Raw genomic sequence first — 15,791 nt, forward strand, 5'->3', positions numbered from 1 at the left:
AGAGTGGAGGTCTCGCTGACCTCTTGTCGTACTTCTGCATACCTTGCTCGTATGCTGCCTGCCTGTCGTCTGCTTGCTTTCATACCGGATCCCGCTCACCAGGTTAACACTGACTATGACGCCTTTACCATGGATGTTGGTGTCAACCTTCCCTGTGTCAGGTTTGCAGACCACAGTGTTCCAGCTCAACCCTTTGCCTTGCCTACTTGACTAGCTGCATTGACTCATTATGAGCTGCATGGTCCGATCTCGCACCTCTTCGGGCGCTGTCTGCGAAGTTGATGTTCAACATAGCATCAGCTTTCAAACTCTTGTCGTCGTGACGGCCTAGTAACATCTCACGCGTACTGTGTCAGCTCTTGTAATCCGTCATTGTTACCTCGTCCACTGTAGCAGACATGGAGGAGCAAAGCCGACCGATAACATCGGAGTATGGTCTACGCCAAGCTCATGATGGCGCTGACTAATTCGCGGCAATGTCCAGCATTCCGTCCAACATCCCCCTTCCACCATCGATGGACATCTACACAGTATCTTTCAACCACATCATCTATTTTCCCAAAGATCAACACATCACTGAAATCTTGAGTGCTCCCGCCATCGAATTGCTGGTTTCCGCTATATCGGTACAAGAGTTTAGCAGTTTGTGGAATCAATTGTATCTACCATGTCCTCACCGCCATTCCACGATTGGAATCTCCAGCTGGGCACTTCGTACGTTCGGCAGGCACTTGCTTTTCCTACAACTCCTGCATGTCTCAATGGTTTCCACTGGAATGCCACTCCCTGGATCCAGCCTGTTACCATCGAGACGCTTCCGTCCACATCTACAACCGGATACGTTCACAGGTGCGTCCCGACATTAAGTTCGGAGGACCTTTGCCCCAGCTATACGAATTCGGTGCGGATGGAAGATATGGCAATCCAATCCCACGCGAGGTCCGGCTGTTACTGGTGTTCCCTTATCTTGAGGACGAGTTCTTTGAAGAAGCGAGATTGCGTAAATGGATGGATCAAGTGGTGATCCCTGCGATTTCGCAATCCATACGGGGATCAACATACCAATACTTCCGTCACAGCAGCGTCGAAATGATCCGTTTGAACAGTCAGGCCGCTCGTGTGGAAGGTATGAGAGACGTGCCTGATACGGAGCTTGACTTTCGCCTCCAACCGGAAGAACTGGAGTCCGCGTGGAAGGAAATTCAATGCAAAAGTGAGACGCCAGGATTTGAAGAGTTCCGCGGAGTTCGTCCAGTAATCTGGGCAAACTACTATCCGCTGAATATTTATGGAAACTCACCAGAAGCGGCTTTTCAGCAGTTCCTTAAGAGTTGGAATTCAATAATGAGAATGCAGCATATTCCTCGAGACTCATTCTACATCGAATTTGATACGGACGGACGTCTACACCCGGAAGTTGCTCCTTCAGACAACCCAAGCATGCCACAGCCTTTCTCCGAGCAGGTCTTAGGGAAGAGGAAATCAGAAGATGTGTGAGGTGCCTAGGAGGAGCTATGAGAGAGGTATTCTGGCTCAGATGTGAACGTCGCCAAGACATTCCTGATATAAAGAAATCTGGCTCATAAGAAACCGTGACGGCCTTACCATCTCGAATGTCATTATCTGCTACACCGCCATCCTTTACTCTCTACACGATTTACGCGCTTCCTCAGCCCAATCAAACCCTCAATTTCGGCAGCAAGACCAACTCATCAGGATTGGCATTCAACCTCTCCAACACACGATAATGGTCCACGGTCGCAGGATCAACAAAGTCGAAATCGAAATAATGTACTAGTACCGCCACCACCAACGTCATCTCGAAGTATGACACATTCCTGCCTATACACGCGCGCGGTCCCGTACTGAAGGGGACGTGATATTTCTTCATCAGTGCTAAGTTGTCAGCACTCTCTGGATCGGTCCATCTTTGAGGCCAAAACCTTTCCGGCTCGCGGAAAATTCCCTTGTCATGGAGTATCGAGTAGGTAGGCACGCTCACGCTCGTACCGCCTGGGATGAATTGCCCGGCAATCATCTTGCCACCTGCAGGAACCTCGCGGGGGAGTCCGAAGGCGGATGAGGGACGCAGACGGAGCGTCTCGTCGATACAGGCCCGCAGGAAAGGCAACCCGGCCAAGGAGTCGAATGAGGGAACGCGCGTTTCCTTCAAGGCTGTGAAAACAGGCGCAATTTCCTGCCGAAGTCTGGCCAGAAATTCTTGATGTCTTGGCTGACTGAGGAGCCAGATGCAGTTCGTGAGCGCTGTCGAGGTAGTGTCAGAACCAGCATTAATCATCCCTGAACACTCTGCAAGAATCTCGCCGATCGGTAAATTACGGCGTTGGCCGTTCTTGTCATGTTCGACCTGTGAAAGGAAGTGTGTCGGCGGTGTTTCGCCGGCCTCGAGGTTGGTGAAGGTGCTTAGACCCTGGTTCACGAAGTGTCGGACGATGTCCTCGAAGCGCTTGGCCGAGCTCGACAATGGATGTAACTTGAAGATAAAGCCGCGGATGGAATGCAGTGCTGGGATGTAACCAACGGGAACCGTCATTCGCATGCTGTCGTGCAATGACTGGATCATCGGTGCCGTGTAGATCCGGCCGTCAATGGTTTCCGCTTGAACGTTGTCATTACCTTGCTCAAGTGTCCTAGCTGGTTGTCCGAACATGATGGCGGTGATGACATCGATGGTAAAGTAGTTGACATATCGCCGGATATTGATGGACGATGATGATTGAGCTGCTTTCAGTACTTGCTGGAAAAGGCAATCAACGCGCTCGGATATCAGAGGCTCCAGCTGCGCAATGCTCTTCTGCGAAAAGATATGCGCCATCCTTTTCCGTTTGGATTGGTGTTCTTCTTTTGAGCGAGTGTCGGCCATGGTACGAACTTCACCAGCACCACCGTCGTACCAGTTGTCTTTAAGGCAATTGGCGCCATGGCCGTATATTTCATCTACCGCTTCTGGTGCAACGATCGAGATATGATTCGGTGCTATCCGGACATGTGTGCCTAGTCTATCGTGTGCTTTGTGAATTTCTGCAAACTGGTTCAGGCGAAAATTATGATACTGGAGAATGTTAGCTTCAAGCAGTCGGAGCACGTTTGGAACCGGTCTTACAATTCGCCATAACGGGCTCAGAGCGGCAATGAACGAGGGAGCCGGAAATCTGCGGAGACCCCTGAGGGCAAAGAAATACACCCAGAAGGGATAGAGAAGTGAGAATGAGACTAGGGCGATGATGAATGTTGGGAGCAGCATGTTGATGGAGGTTGATGATTGAGATGGTGGCTGACCGTGGTCGCAACATTCAGAGTTCAGGCATTTATCCCAGGGCTTGCCTACTGTCTGTCGGACATCTTACTGTCCCAACATCCGAAAACTACAGCCTGTTCCACTGAAAGCATCTCACTCGGCGCATTCAAAGGCCCCGACTTCCGCAGAAAGCAAATGCCGCCGTCGTGGCATCGGGCCGGCATGGACAAAGTGTGTCAAAGAGCAAAAGGCATACCTCATCACCAAAGGACGTCGGATATGCACATCCATACTGGGGAAGCATCCGAGCTTCGGACTTCCATCCTCATCGGTTTTCGGATTCCCAGTTTAGGTCTTAACACCCGATCGGAGATCGCAGTCTGGATTTGGTCAAGATATGGTAGATTTGATCCACACATGGTTGTGGGGTGGTGCTCCACAGCAGCTATCGGTCGCATATTTGAAGGCCTCGTCCCCAGAGATTTTATTGAAAGCTCCAGGGACGATTTCACACCACTCTTCAGTGCAGTCCAAAGGCATCATGGACTTTCTCAGACGCAAAGACGCACCCAAGCTCCCGGGGTCCAAGAGACCAGCAATTCTGGTGGGCGCCTTTGCCGCTATCGGCGGTATTGTAAGTTTTCAATTGTGTTGGAGAGCGTGGATGAGTGACTGACGTTGATGCTCAGCTTTTCGGGTATGATACAGCCTCCATCTCTGGAGTCGTGGCCATGGATGCGTGGATCAAGACCATGGCAACACACACCGACGCAAACGGTGACCCTGTGGTGACAACCGGCGAGATATCACTTGTCGTCTCGATCTTGTCAGCAGGCACATTCCTGGGTAAGTCAACAATGACACCAAAGAGTCTCTACTGATATCAAGTCAGGCGCATTGCTATCAGGGCCTCTGGGTGACAGACTTGGTCGTCGATGGGGGCTGATTGTGTCCTGCTTCGTGTTTTGTGTCGGAGCTGCGCTGCAAACTGCCGCCAGTGGTCTTCCCCTCTTTATTGCCGGCCGTGTGGTGGCAGGTTTGGGTGTTGGCCTTGTGTCAGCTCTTGGTAAGATCCCTGCATGTTATTACATCAAATTTTGTGCATTCTGACCAGCCGCTACAGTGCCACTTTATCAGTCAGAGTCGGCTCCGAAGCAGATCCGCGGCACCATAGTGGGATGCTATCAACTTTGCATCGTAAGTACTTGAAATCCGTTAGGCCGGAGAAAGCTTACACCGAGAAGAACATTGGCTTGATTCTTGCTGCCGTAGCCAACAACTCGACGGCTTATCGCGAGGACAAAAGTGCGTATCGTATTCCGGTCGGTATTCAGATTATTTTCGGAGTTGCCCTGGCTCTGGGCATGGTATTTTTGCCAGAAACACCAAGATATCTTATCAAAATTGGCAAGACCGACGATGCACTTGCGTCTCTAGGCTTCCTTCACGGCTTGCCTATCGACCACGCCATCATCAACCAAGAATACCGAGAGATCTTGGCCAATCTTGAGTTGGAGCGTGCGAAAGGAGGAGCATCCTACCTGACTTGCTGGAGGCCACCGTTCCTCAAACGTCAAATCACTGGCTGTGTGTTGCAAGCACTCCAACAGCTATCAGGCAGTAAGTGATCCCAGAGGTTGGCAGCGTGTATGCTTACTAGTAACAGTCAATTTCATCATCTACTACGGCACTCGATTCTTCCTTACCAGTGGCATCAAAGACCCCTTTCTTATTACGATGATCACAAACATTGTGGCCTTTGTGTCAACTATTCCAGGACTTTACCTTGTTGAAACCATGGGTCGACGCAACCTTTTATTGGCTGGAGCCGTGGGCATGACTGTGTGCCAGGTGATTGTCGGAGCCGTTGGTGTCTCTACAGATTCCCAGGTCTCCAACATAGTGTTGATCGTCTTCGTCTGCTTCTATCTATTCTTCTTCGAATTCTCCTGGGGACCGTAAGTGAGCCTACAAGATTGGCCAAGCAGCTGCTGACACTGGTTTAGTTGTGCTTGGATTGTGACGGGAGAAATCTTCCCATTACACATTCGTGCAAAGGCCTTGTCGATGACAACGTCCAGTAACTGGCTGTTCAATTTCATCCTAGCCTTCGTCACACCTTATATGGTCGACTCCGGCCCCGGCAATGCTGGTTTGGGCGTTAAGGTGTTCTTCGTATGGACAGCTTTCTGCCTTATTGCAGTCGTTTTCGTTTGGGCACTTATTTATGAGACGAAAGGTCTCAGCTTAGAACAGGTTGATGAGCTCTACAACCTTGTCGATAAGGCGTGGAAGTCACCTGCCTACAAGAGAAGAGGTTCTCTAGCTGTTGGGTCAGAAGCAACATGGCAAGGAGAGACCAAGGAACACGGTGACGGGTATCACCAGGAGATTGAGGAGCCGAAACACTGAGCTGGGCGTAGAATCACAGAGGGGGCAATAGTGTAGAAGGAAAATTTGATCATAGATTGATAGTACGATGGGAAAGTCGATAGGCTTGTTGATGCAGAGATGATGAAGAGGGCTTCTCGTATCGTAAAAATGAGAATGAAGTGCAGAGTGCAAGATTTCAGATGATTGTTTGCTCCTGGCACTGGCCTGCATCGACTCTAAAGGCCAGCATCAAAACGTCCAAGGTGTTACTAAGTTCAAGTTGTCAAGGCACGAAGCAATTTACCGGTTAGATTTTAAACTAACATAATGGTGACCTAGGCCAAGCCATCCTCTTCTCCCCATGAGGGTCAATCCGAAAGATGTTCGGATATAGCTGTCCTATTTAAGATCTTGCCGACATCCAGACAACCCCGAGTAAATCTCTTCCCCAACCTTCCAACTTTCCGGGGGATGAAAATGAAGCACGTTTTTTCGGTAAACAACTCGGACTCTATCAGACCGAAAAGGTCGCTCAAGGCATGTTTCCAATGCCGAAGGCGAAAGCAAAGATGTATTCGACCCAGCGACGACAAGAAAGCGTGCAAGAATTGTACGAAGCGAGGTATCGACTGCAGGTATGGCGGTTCCAATTCTATATCTGGCAGGAAAGTATCCTGATCTTCTTCCAGCAGCAACGCCCCTCCCAGCAGATTAATCTCGACTTCCCCGACGTATAAATTGCGTGCATCGAATTATGACTCTTTGTCCGTTGCTTCGGATGTACAACCAGTAGACCATCTATCGCCAGTCGAAGAGGATTCTGGTTCCGAAGAAAATGACTCAGAACGAAGAGACGTCAATCGATCTTCACAGATGTCTCGATTTGTCGGCCATCTCAACCCAGAAACGCATTTGCTGGCTCGAACTCGACCAAATTCTCCGGACTCGTGCCAGCAGATCGACCATTTGGGAATCTGGTTCTCGGAAGATACCAACAACTCTGCCAGAGCGTGGCCTAGAGTTGCAGCCTCGATGAAACGCTATCTCAGAGTTATCCACGACTTTGAAGTCCCGGACGACGGAGTCTGCGAAGCTTTGAGTGATATCTACTTCGCAACGATTCATCACTTCATCCCGTTGGTTGACGAGCGCGCCTTTCGGCTGGCAAGAAGGAGCAACAGCTTGTCGATTGCTTTGATGCTTGCGGTCATACTTGCAGCATGTAGAGACCATCGTGCAAAGCCATTCCTACGGTTTGCCAGTAAGGACCAACTCCTGCAACCTCGGGAATTTGCGCAGCGGGTTTATACGCATCTGACAAGCCTCCTCAAAGCCAATGCCGAAAAGGACAAGATTACTCTGATACAGGTCCACGCACTTATGTCGCTACATTGCGAGGGACCAACTGGTAACGAAACAGCGTCATTGAATCTGATGACCGCGATCCACCACCTTCAGGTACTTGGTATGCATCTTCCTCGTGCCGATGAGGCGGACAAGAGTGGAGCTTTCTCTCGAATCTTTTGGTGCATCTGGTCTCTCGACAGACTGAATGCTGCCTTCAACGGTCGCCCGACTATCATACACGAGCGCGACATGGCTCATAGAGCAGCATTCACCTGTACGGCACATGAAAGGCAGAAATGGGCTGCGTTCCTGATCTGGCTCAAACTGACTGATCTTCTCGACAAAACAATTGCGTTCTACAGACCTGGCGCGGATCCCACATCTACAGGCTGGGAGACAGGGTTCCCCAGCTTCGAAGAACTCATAGCTGAGGACGCTCAACGCATTCCATCTGACATTATCTGTAAGTCTGGGGTCTTAAAGCGGTATATGCACGTGCTGATCTTTCGTGGACTCGCTTGAAATCTACTACCACGCCATTGCAATTCTTACATCACGATATCGAGATTGGAACCCTGTCACAGCCTCAAACGCTGCTTCAATCCGGCAGGCTCTTTCCACCCTTCGAATGCTGCAGCTCGTTGACGAGGTCGCTCTCTCGGAGCTCCCTCCTTTGCCCATCATACCATATACAATGACACTCTGCCTCAGCGTCACGTATCGGCAATGCAGAACCCCGGGCAGCATTCCGACGTTCAATCGAGCCAAACGACAACTCAGCGCAGTGTACCATGTACTGGAAGAGCTGGCTGCTCAATGGTGGTTTGCTGAGGCCATGGCAAAGCTGGGCAGGAATGTGATGGCCAAGCTCCGAAGCCACAGCCATTACAACTCTCAAAGGTTGGAGAACAGCCTAGGCGGAGATCAGATCATATACGACGCAATCACTGCCGAGCAAACTAGATCTCGTCACACTACATTCGAGGGCCACGCGTCAAGATCATCGGATGCTGGAATTGTCAACAATACTGAACATTCACTTCCAAATGATATCGGCGCTGTTCAGGGTCTAGATACTCAGATTGTTGATGGTGGAAGACCCTCCCGCGATTGTCAAGAGATACCATTATCAATCAAGGAACCCACGGCCCAAGTAACGCAGGGAATTGTCGATAATGACATCGACTACGACTGGTTTCTACTAGACTCGATCCCGAACTTATTGTACCCCGAGAGTGGGATGGCAGACACGCTATTTAACGACGTAAGTATGTTCGACGGTTTCGAGACCCTGCCTTCTACTTAGGGATGACTGGAGTGGTCAGCACTACGTGTCAGCTATTGCGCCATATTACGACTCCGGAAGTGGATAGGACGTGGTACCGTGTCAATCAGTATACTGTGAGGACTGCAGAACGTAGTAGTGACATAGATACCGCATAGGCAGGCAGACCAGGCTCCGACGCTGCGCTGCAAAGGGATGCTTGGCTCCCGCTCGCGGCTAAGTGCACGTTGCAGGGTAAGGAGGACGAGGCTGCTTGTGCTCAGGCCTCGATCAATAGATTGGGCAGGCGATGAGAGCACGCAAAGCTTCTAAAGGCGGCATTGTCTAGGCAGAGACAGACAGATCAGGTTGGATCCGGAAGCGTAGGTATCGCATCGTGATAGCTCCTATTCGTCATTAAGACCATTCTCAGTGACCAGGAGATCCTGCCCAGTACTGTATAGAAGCACACAATCGATTCGGCCATTTGGAAGGGGTCCGTCTCGGAGATGCTCCAGCTCTCTGCACCTCCAAGGTGCAAAGCAGGACCTGATATGCCCTTGAATTTCTTGTGTTCGTTTGGGTATGGAGGGAATGGCAAGAGCTAGAAGTACTGCCAGCGTTCCGTGCATTCTAAACCGAAGAAGGCAAAAAGCTTCCGACCATAGCGCAACCACACTCTTGTCGATCTGGACGCCTAGATACCTGACCTCACGGACCGAATGCTTGCGGTATGCGAGGCGATTGTTGCTGAACAATCATCTCCCCTTTCGTGTGGGTGGTGGGTTTGTGGGTCAACTAAGCCGCCTACCGCGGCTATGAGTCCCTGATCGAGTTGATTCGTCAAAACCATGCACGTAAGTCAAAGTTTGCCTCTTGACACCTACTCAGACGAAAAGATTATTGCTCCGAACTTTGGCCAATGCAGCAGGCTTGCGTATTTGAGGCGATATATCTGCTGATGAACCCTTGGTCCTCAGTAAGCGGTACCGGCGCCTACGCATGTCAGCTGGCCAAGAACGTCTTTCACGCTGGCAAAGTCATAACGACAGTGTCCACCGCCAAAATACCCAGAGTCCCAGAACTAACTACTCGGCAAAGGCGTCGTCGACCAAGGCACGTTTACAACAACGACGGTTATGTCTGATCGAGTGGATCGTGCTGACGCATTCTCACAGTGATTGACTATACGAAAAATGACCCCATGAAGGTTATTCCTCCCGGCTCCGTCGACTTTATCCTCGACACCACGGGCGAGTCAATGCGCTTTCTATCCCTCATGAAACCTTCGACCAGTTTCATTGCCTCAATAGCAACCATGCCGTCAGGCGATGTCCTCCAGAATTCGCCCCTGATGCGGCGACCAGATAGACCACAACTGCCCTGGCTCGCTCGCATCGGTCTCAATGTTGCCGACTTCATTCGAAGAGCTCGGGCGAGACGGTGGCGTGTCGAATATGAGTACTTTTTCCTTGAGCCTAATCGTGAAGATCTGGAGACTTTGAGCAATCACGTTGAGCAGGGCAAAGTGGTTCCGGTAATTGGATCCAGAGTGCTACGGCAGGATATCGAGCAAGTTCGGGAAGCGTGTAGACTTGTGTACAAGGGCAAAGGGGGGATTGGAAAGACGGTCGTTGAGGTTGTGCGGACTTGAATTCGCATTGAACGAATTCTTTACATCCTTCTTATAGAGCAAGAGGTGTGTCCTCCACCGCCCAAGAAACACTCTGGCATACCCGTTTCCTGGTAACGACGGCTCCTAAAACACGGGTCTAATAGTGATGGTGATCAAAATCTGATCACGACTACTACTTCGTCTCTCTACTCAAAACGCCACCTCCACCTCCATTAAATACATCAATAAGCACTTGTTGAGCTTGCCCGCCAGGACCAACACTGAATGTGACGGTTGTAGGGTATTCTGGGTTCTCGGCCACGGGTTTCATGATGAAGACATCTCGGTCCCAATGCGTTAGCGGCAGCGATCTACCACCAATTTCGATGGTTAGGTTTTGATTGCTTGTGCCCTTGACCTGTACAATTCCCACGTAGTCGTTGCTGTACGTTCCAGCGTACACACCAGTCCCTTTCAATGGCGCAGAACCATGCACCGGCGTGACAGCCAAGCTGGGGTCCGTGGTTGCATATGCCTCATTGAGCTGCTCGTAGAGATCGTCCCAGAAGGATACCCAGTCCGTGGTTTCGTTCTGGCTCCCTTGGTATACCCAGTCCATGAAAGTATACGCAATTCCGTCTGGTGTCCCTGTTGGCCAGCAATTACTCAACACAACTATTCCAATGCCATCGGCGATATTTAGTCTCACGTACGACCGCGTGCCAGAGGTGAATGCACCAGCGTGTCCGACAAAGACGCGACCAGAGGGTTGATAGTCGATATTCCAGCCCAAGCCGTAGAATGCTGTGCGATTCGAGGCAGGATCGAGACCACGGTTGATCTGGGGTTGGTGAGTGTACAGCAAAGCCTCTGAAGACACGATCTCTTCGCCATTCCAAGTTCCGTTGCCGAGTTGTAGCCGCATCCATTGTGCGAGGTCGATTACATTGGCTGCCACACCCCCTGCGGGAGCTTGAGCATCGGGATTGCGCTCAGGAGCGACAATGTATGGCGCGCTGAAGTTAGTTCCATTCCCAGCACGGACGTGGAGCGATGCACGGTCGGACTCTCGGCGAAACCCATCGTTTTCTGAGCTGGTAGATGTCATGTTGCATCGTTCGTAGAAACGGGATGCAGCTTCTTCCCAAGAAAGCCCTGCAGCGGCAGCGGCTGCAACAGCGCCCATAGTGATCCCGTAGTTGCTATATTGATATGTAATTCTGAAGGAACCTGTCGGTTGCAGGTACTTCATCCTTGACAAAATCTCCGAGCGGTTGTAGTCGAATGATTCTAGATCGTCGCCGGCACCACCAAACAACCCACTGCGATGAGAAAAGAAGTCCGCGATAGTGACCTCCTGTGTGATCCAGGGGTCTGAGAGCTCGATCGTCGAGTCAAGCTCATTGGCTTTTGACGACCAGTCAAGATGGCCATCGCTAACGAGCTGTGCGACTATGGTCGAGCTGATTGGTTTTGAGAGAGATGCCAATTGATACACGGTCTCTGGTGTCGCTGACTCGTTACTTCCTACTTTCCGCACTCCGAAGGCGTTGGCGTAAAGGATAGAGTCATTGTAGACGACCGCAGCGGCGATGCTGGGGACCTCTGTTCTATTGAGCACAGACTGAATAAGGTCATCAAGTCTATCGACAGCTTGCTGCACATCCTGCTGCGAAACCGCTCGCACCAAGCTGGTGAGCAGCAAGAAGCCGGTAAGCAAGGAAAGCTGGATTGAAGCCAGCATGTTGTCGGCGGTACAGTTGTGCAAGACATTACCTGGTATGCACCTCAGCGCAGAGTGTCAGCTAAATACACTGGCGGTACCTCGTATTCAGTGATTTGAAGCCAATGATAAGTATTTCGAGGGGAGGGGTAGGGATTGCATTATTGAACTCTAACCGAAAGTGGTCATTCGAGGCCAAGGTTGATTTTAGCCCTGGCCCAGCTGAGACTGCCCACGGAAGGAATAAAAGAGGTGTTTCTTCACGGCTCGTCACCTTTCTTGGTGCACTGCAGCAGTTCCAGGCGTCGTGAATACCTCCGTCAGCGCTAATCTCAAATTGCCGCACTGGTATGGGGAGGAGTCCGGACCACCATTTTGGCAGCCAGCAACCTCAGCCCGCCCGACGCCGATGACTTACGGGGAAAAGGAGAACAACGTTGGTTACGTACAGAAGGTGTGTGAAGAGCGTGTATATATATTTCATGGATCTGGTTGCTCGGCTGCTCTGCTGCTCTGTTTATTATTAGAGCAACAGACCACACAGGGCACGTGAAACAGGAACGTCACCTCCCTGTCACCTGGTGCTCCTCGACTCTCATATCTTAGCGGGATCTCCTTTTTCATACCCGTATGCCCGCCAGTTGCCCAGGACCTTTTGCTTGATTTCTTCCGGGTAAGACGCACGGAAAGAAGCCTCAACCCATGGCCGGTCCAGTGTCTCAAATTCGGCCGGCAGCATGCACAATCGGACGACCTTGGCTTGTGGCTCGTGCGGGTTGGGGCCGTAGGTGGCGTATGGCACTAGCTTGTAGGTGGGATAGTTGCCGACGAAGAAGAAGTCGCTGTCTTGTGGCTGGGACTTGGTCGCTTCCGCCCAGACGACCTCATGCAAGTCACTGGGATCGATGTTGTCGCCAACAACGAAGATCTTGGGCACAAACCGCCCGGGTTTGGAAGAGAACACGACCTCTCCGACTTGGCGGCAGAATTTCTCCGGCGTGGTCTTCATCTCAACCAGCCTCTTCCGATCGACCTGGACCACGTACCAGATGGCCTGGGACTCGTATGGGCACCAGGCCTTGGTGATCGGGAGGCCTTCTTGCTGCAACAAGTCGAGAATTTCGGCGCAGATCGACATGGCCCAAACCGTGTGAGTTTCGTCGGGAGCACGACCGGCGACAGTGATCGGAACGATGGGGTTGCTGCGATAGGTAATCGCATTGACCGTGAACACTGGGGCTGGTGCTTTCTTGCTCGGGAAGATGAATCCGTGATATTCTCCCATGGGTCCTTCAACCGCCGTCTCGTTTGCGGAGATAGTTCCTTCAAGAACCACCTCAGCCTGTGCCGGCACGAGAAGATCATTCGTCTCACACTTGATGACCTCCATCGGAACTCCTGTGATGGCCCCAACATAATCCGGCTCGTTCACGAATTTGGGGAGTGGCATGCCACTAGCTACGGCCTGGGAGATTTTCAGATGTTAGCGTTCTGGATCAATGTTCAGGCCGAGACCCAATTTGGACAATGGCGTCTGGCGCCAACCCAGGAAAGAACAGTAACCAAAGAGATGGGAGCTTACGGCGGCTGGCGGAACACCAAGGGCGCAAGCCCAGGGGGTGTCTTTTCCCTGGGCCTTCCATATCGCCCAGATGGCCCCAATGTCCTGCTTCACGTCGACGAGGCCGGTCAATTGTCGTTTCCCGATCACCATACAACGGGTGATGGACCAGTTGACCCATTTCCCGTCTGGAGTTTGAACATTGTGCAGCCCATAGGTGAGAAAATATCTGCCTCCGTCGTGGGAGTGATTCTGCGGGACCGGCAGCTTCAAAAGGTCGATGTCATCGCCAAAGATCTTGTACTCCTTGAGTGGTGCATCGTGCACCTCGACGGAGGGGATCGGGTCGGCTCTTTTTGAGGCTATGAGTTTCTGGATGATATCATGGCCGCTTGCGTTGGAGGACAGTCCAATGGACTTTGCGAAACGCGCATATTTGTGTGGTCGATCACTTCGAACGCCCACCGGAGCACCCAGAATGCGGAAGAGACCGTCCGGACCATCTTTGCCCTTGGGATTGTTGATGAGCGGCATTGGACTGCCCGTTTCGTATGCACGGCGCGTGATGGCACCAGACTCGAGATGGGGATCGACTTCGATATCGATTTCCACGACATCTCCCTCGGCCTTGCATTCGTCAAGGAAGACGCGCAAGGACGACGCGGCAGAGAGCTTTCCGGTCGACATGCTTCGATCCGAGTTCTGGGAATGACAGAGAGATGGATGTCAAGAATGCTTCTTCGTTGCCGTGGTGTCTGCGTATCGTGCTGGGTGCCGCTGTGGTGGCAATAATAGTTGATCTCTGAAGCCGAGTCAGGAGACTAAGCTTGTTGTGTCGTCTTGATCTGTGTTGAGCTCCTGGCTTAATATATTCGTCCTGGTGCTTCTGTACCCGGCGTAAACTATCCCGTCGGGGAGATAGGGACATGGTGGCGTTCGTCTGAGATAAGCCTTGGGATTCCAGTTGGATTCCGGGTATCCGTCACTGACGTATGTAATTACCAGCGGACGTGCGGTGTCACGCTATAACCACATCCACGGCTCCGTAGTTCTTTCCTATATCCCCGAATCCCCCCTTGGGACGCCATTGTACGAGCTGTACGCTAAGGTTATACTACCCGGTCCTGCATTGTCATGCTGATCTGCGTGGGTTGCATGGGTGCTTTGCTTCGTGCGCGTATTAAGTAAAGTGATGGTTGACAGAGATTTCTTTTGTCCATAACCCTGATTGTCCATTTCTCACTGATAATTGAATTGGTTATTAACGAGATCCAAGAACGAACAGTGCGTCTTCGTGTCTCGGATTTGGCGAGCTTCCCGACCGCGATTGCTTGCCAGGTTCTCGTTCTCAATACCAAGAGCGCCAAGTGCAGTTCAACACCATGATGATCTTTGTTGTCGTTGTTGTGTCGGGCCTGGCATGGCTTCTCGGCATCAGTATGAGGACCATGATGGTAAATGCACTCAAATCTTTGCACAAACCCGACGCCGCGATGAGCCGAGCGGCCCTCGTCACCTCTGCGGCCAAACCCGTTGGAGCCTTGGAACCAGCGACCACTGCTAAGAACGAGAGTCGGTCGAGGTCGGCCAGCGAAAAACCGACTTCAAGGCCGGTGCGAATCATTGTCGCCGTAAGTGCCCCCCGAACGAACCTCTTGATGTCGAAAGAGTCGTCGTCCGTGTCGTGCAAAGGGAGAACCCCTTACTGAGAAATGTGTGTAGATGACAGGGGCAACAGGCGCTATCCTGGGCATTCGGATTCTCGAAATCCTTCGAGATATGGGGGTGGAGACCCATCTCATTGTCAGTCGCTGGGCTGCCGAGACGCTGAAATATGAAGGAAATTACTCGATCAAGGACGTCAAGAATCTTGCGACCTTTTGCTACGCGCACAACGACGCGGGAGCCCTTCCATCAAGCGGATCTTTCCAAACGGACGGCATGATCGTTGTCCCTTGCAGCATGCGAACCCTCAGTGCCATTCGAACAGGGTTTGCCGATGACCTGATTTGCCGGGCTGCAGACGTCACCATCAAGGAACGGAGGAAATTGGTCCTGGTGGCGCGAGAAACCCCGTTGAGCCCCATCCACCTGGGGAATATGCTGGCGTTAGCTCAAATGCAAAACGTCGTTATCTTTCCGCCCGTGCCTGCCTTCTACACGCGGCCCAAGTCCCTGTCCGATATCGTCGACCAATCGGTGGGTCGTATGATAGACATGTTGGGCCTCGAATCTGACCATTTCCCGAGATGGAACGGGATGGATCAGTCCAAGGCATGACCGCAAGCAATGTTTGGGACTGCCCCGGCTCTTCCGCCCTAATTAATGGCAAGGGTATTTGAATGGAACGAGTTGTGAGTTATCGCTGCGGCAGACATTCGATTGTTGACCGGCCTGTATGAGTACCCAAAATTATTTGACTGGGCCTATAGACTAGTCAAAAACAAGAGGATGCATCATTTGGATCAACGGCTAGGATTTCGATGATTTTTTTTACCTACATTCGTACTTGCATTGCAGATATAGATAGAGTCAGTGTAACGCTTGCATGGAGTTCGCCACAGTTGCGTAGTACCTACACCCGGTCTCAAGACGTTCAGAGCTTCGCGACTGCTCTCTGAAAGCTATTGGCGCATCTCTTTTTGTTAT

At 51.5% G+C, this 15,791-nt stretch overlaps 8 protein-coding genes across 8 annotated transcripts; 5 read left to right on the plus strand and 3 right to left on the minus strand.

The window, feature by feature from the left end:
• Nucleotides 1-753: 753 nt before the first annotated feature.
• On the plus strand, nt 754-1,497 carry PV05_09257 (uncharacterized protein; the record flags this gene model as incomplete). The annotated part of the gene is made up of 1 exon (XM_013458841.1): nt 754-1,497. One exon carries the CDS (start codon nt 754-756, stop codon nt 1,495-1,497), a length of 744 nt encoding a protein of 247 aa, XP_013314295.1.
• Nucleotides 1,498-1,678: 181 nt separating this feature from the next.
• Nucleotides 1,679-3,265, minus strand: PV05_09258 (uncharacterized protein; the record flags this gene model as incomplete). Its single annotated transcript, XM_013458842.1, has 2 exons — nt 1,679-3,073; nt 3,125-3,265. The coding sequence occupies 2 exons, from the start codon at nt 3,263-3,265 to the stop codon at nt 1,679-1,681; spliced, it is 1,536 nt and encodes a 511-aa protein (XP_013314296.1).
• Nucleotides 3,266-3,656: 391 nt separating this feature from the next.
• On the plus strand, nt 3,657-5,671 carry PV05_09259 (uncharacterized protein; the record flags this gene model as incomplete). Its single annotated transcript, XM_013458843.1, has 7 exons — nt 3,657-3,893; nt 3,949-4,105; nt 4,152-4,325; nt 4,383-4,456; nt 4,504-4,879; nt 4,926-5,217; nt 5,266-5,671. The coding sequence occupies 7 exons, from the start codon at nt 3,657-3,659 to the stop codon at nt 5,669-5,671; spliced, it is 1,716 nt and encodes a 571-aa protein (XP_013314297.1).
• Nucleotides 5,672-6,409: 738 nt separating this feature from the next.
• PV05_09260 (uncharacterized protein) lies at nt 6,410-8,285 on the plus strand (the record flags this gene model as incomplete). Its single annotated transcript, XM_013458844.1, has 2 exons — nt 6,410-7,442; nt 7,564-8,285. The coding sequence occupies exons 1-2, from the start codon at nt 6,506-6,508 to the stop codon at nt 8,283-8,285; spliced, it is 1,659 nt and encodes a 552-aa protein (XP_013314298.1). The 5' UTR covers nt 6,410-6,505.
• Nucleotides 8,286-9,257: 972 nt separating this feature from the next.
• On the plus strand, nt 9,258-9,977 carry PV05_09261 (uncharacterized protein). Its single transcript, XM_013458845.1, has 2 exons — nt 9,258-9,359; nt 9,422-9,977. The coding sequence occupies exon 2, from the start codon at nt 9,448-9,450 to the stop codon at nt 9,895-9,897; it is 450 nt and encodes a 149-aa protein (XP_013314299.1). The 5' UTR covers nt 9,258-9,359; nt 9,422-9,447; the 3' UTR covers nt 9,898-9,977.
• On the minus strand, nt 9,912-11,851 carry PV05_09262 (uncharacterized protein). Its single transcript, XM_013458846.1, has one exon. The coding sequence runs from the start codon at nt 11,600-11,602 to the stop codon at nt 10,052-10,054; it is 1,551 nt and encodes a 516-aa protein (XP_013314300.1). The 5' UTR covers nt 11,603-11,851; the 3' UTR covers nt 9,912-10,051.
• A 325-nt stretch (nt 11,852-12,176) lies between these two features.
• PV05_09263 (uncharacterized protein) lies at nt 12,177-13,829 on the minus strand (the record flags this gene model as incomplete). The annotated part of the gene is made up of 2 exons (XM_013458847.1): nt 12,177-13,046; nt 13,164-13,829. The coding sequence occupies 2 exons, from the start codon at nt 13,827-13,829 to the stop codon at nt 12,177-12,179; spliced, it is 1,536 nt and encodes a 511-aa protein (XP_013314301.1).
• Nucleotides 13,830-14,298: 469 nt separating this feature from the next.
• PV05_09264 (uncharacterized protein) lies at nt 14,299-15,775 on the plus strand. The gene is made up of 2 exons (XM_013458848.1): nt 14,299-14,773; nt 14,865-15,775. The coding sequence occupies exons 1-2, from the start codon at nt 14,525-14,527 to the stop codon at nt 15,420-15,422; spliced, it is 807 nt and encodes a 268-aa protein (XP_013314302.1). The 5' UTR covers nt 14,299-14,524; the 3' UTR covers nt 15,423-15,775.
• The last annotated feature ends 16 nt before the right edge of the window (nt 15,776-15,791 follow it).

This window comes from Exophiala xenobiotica (genome assembly GCF_000835505.1).
Source record: "Exophiala xenobiotica strain CBS 118157 unplaced genomic scaffold supercont1.5, whole genome shotgun sequence".
Taxonomy (NCBI): Eukaryota; Fungi; Ascomycota; class Eurotiomycetes; order Chaetothyriales; family Herpotrichiellaceae; genus Exophiala; species Exophiala xenobiotica.

What these genes read in the sequence shown, in the direction of transcription:
- PV05_09261 (XM_013458845.1), top strand. Translation starts at nt 9,448, where the DNA reads ATGAAGGTTATTCCTCCCGGCTCCGTCGACTTTATCCTCGACACCACG.
- PV05_09262 (XM_013458846.1), bottom strand. Translation starts at nt 11,602, where the DNA reads ATGCTGGCTTCAATCCAGCTTTCCTTGCTTACCGGCTTCTTGCTGCTC.
- PV05_09264 (XM_013458848.1), top strand. Translation starts at nt 14,525, where the DNA reads ATGATGATCTTTGTTGTCGTTGTTGTGTCGGGCCTGGCATGGCTTCTC. An exon ending in CGGTGCGAATCATTGTCGCC is followed by an intron (nt 14,774 to 14,864) that starts GTAAGTGCCCCC and finishes AAATGTGTGTAG; the next exon opens with ATGACAGGGGCAACAGGCGC.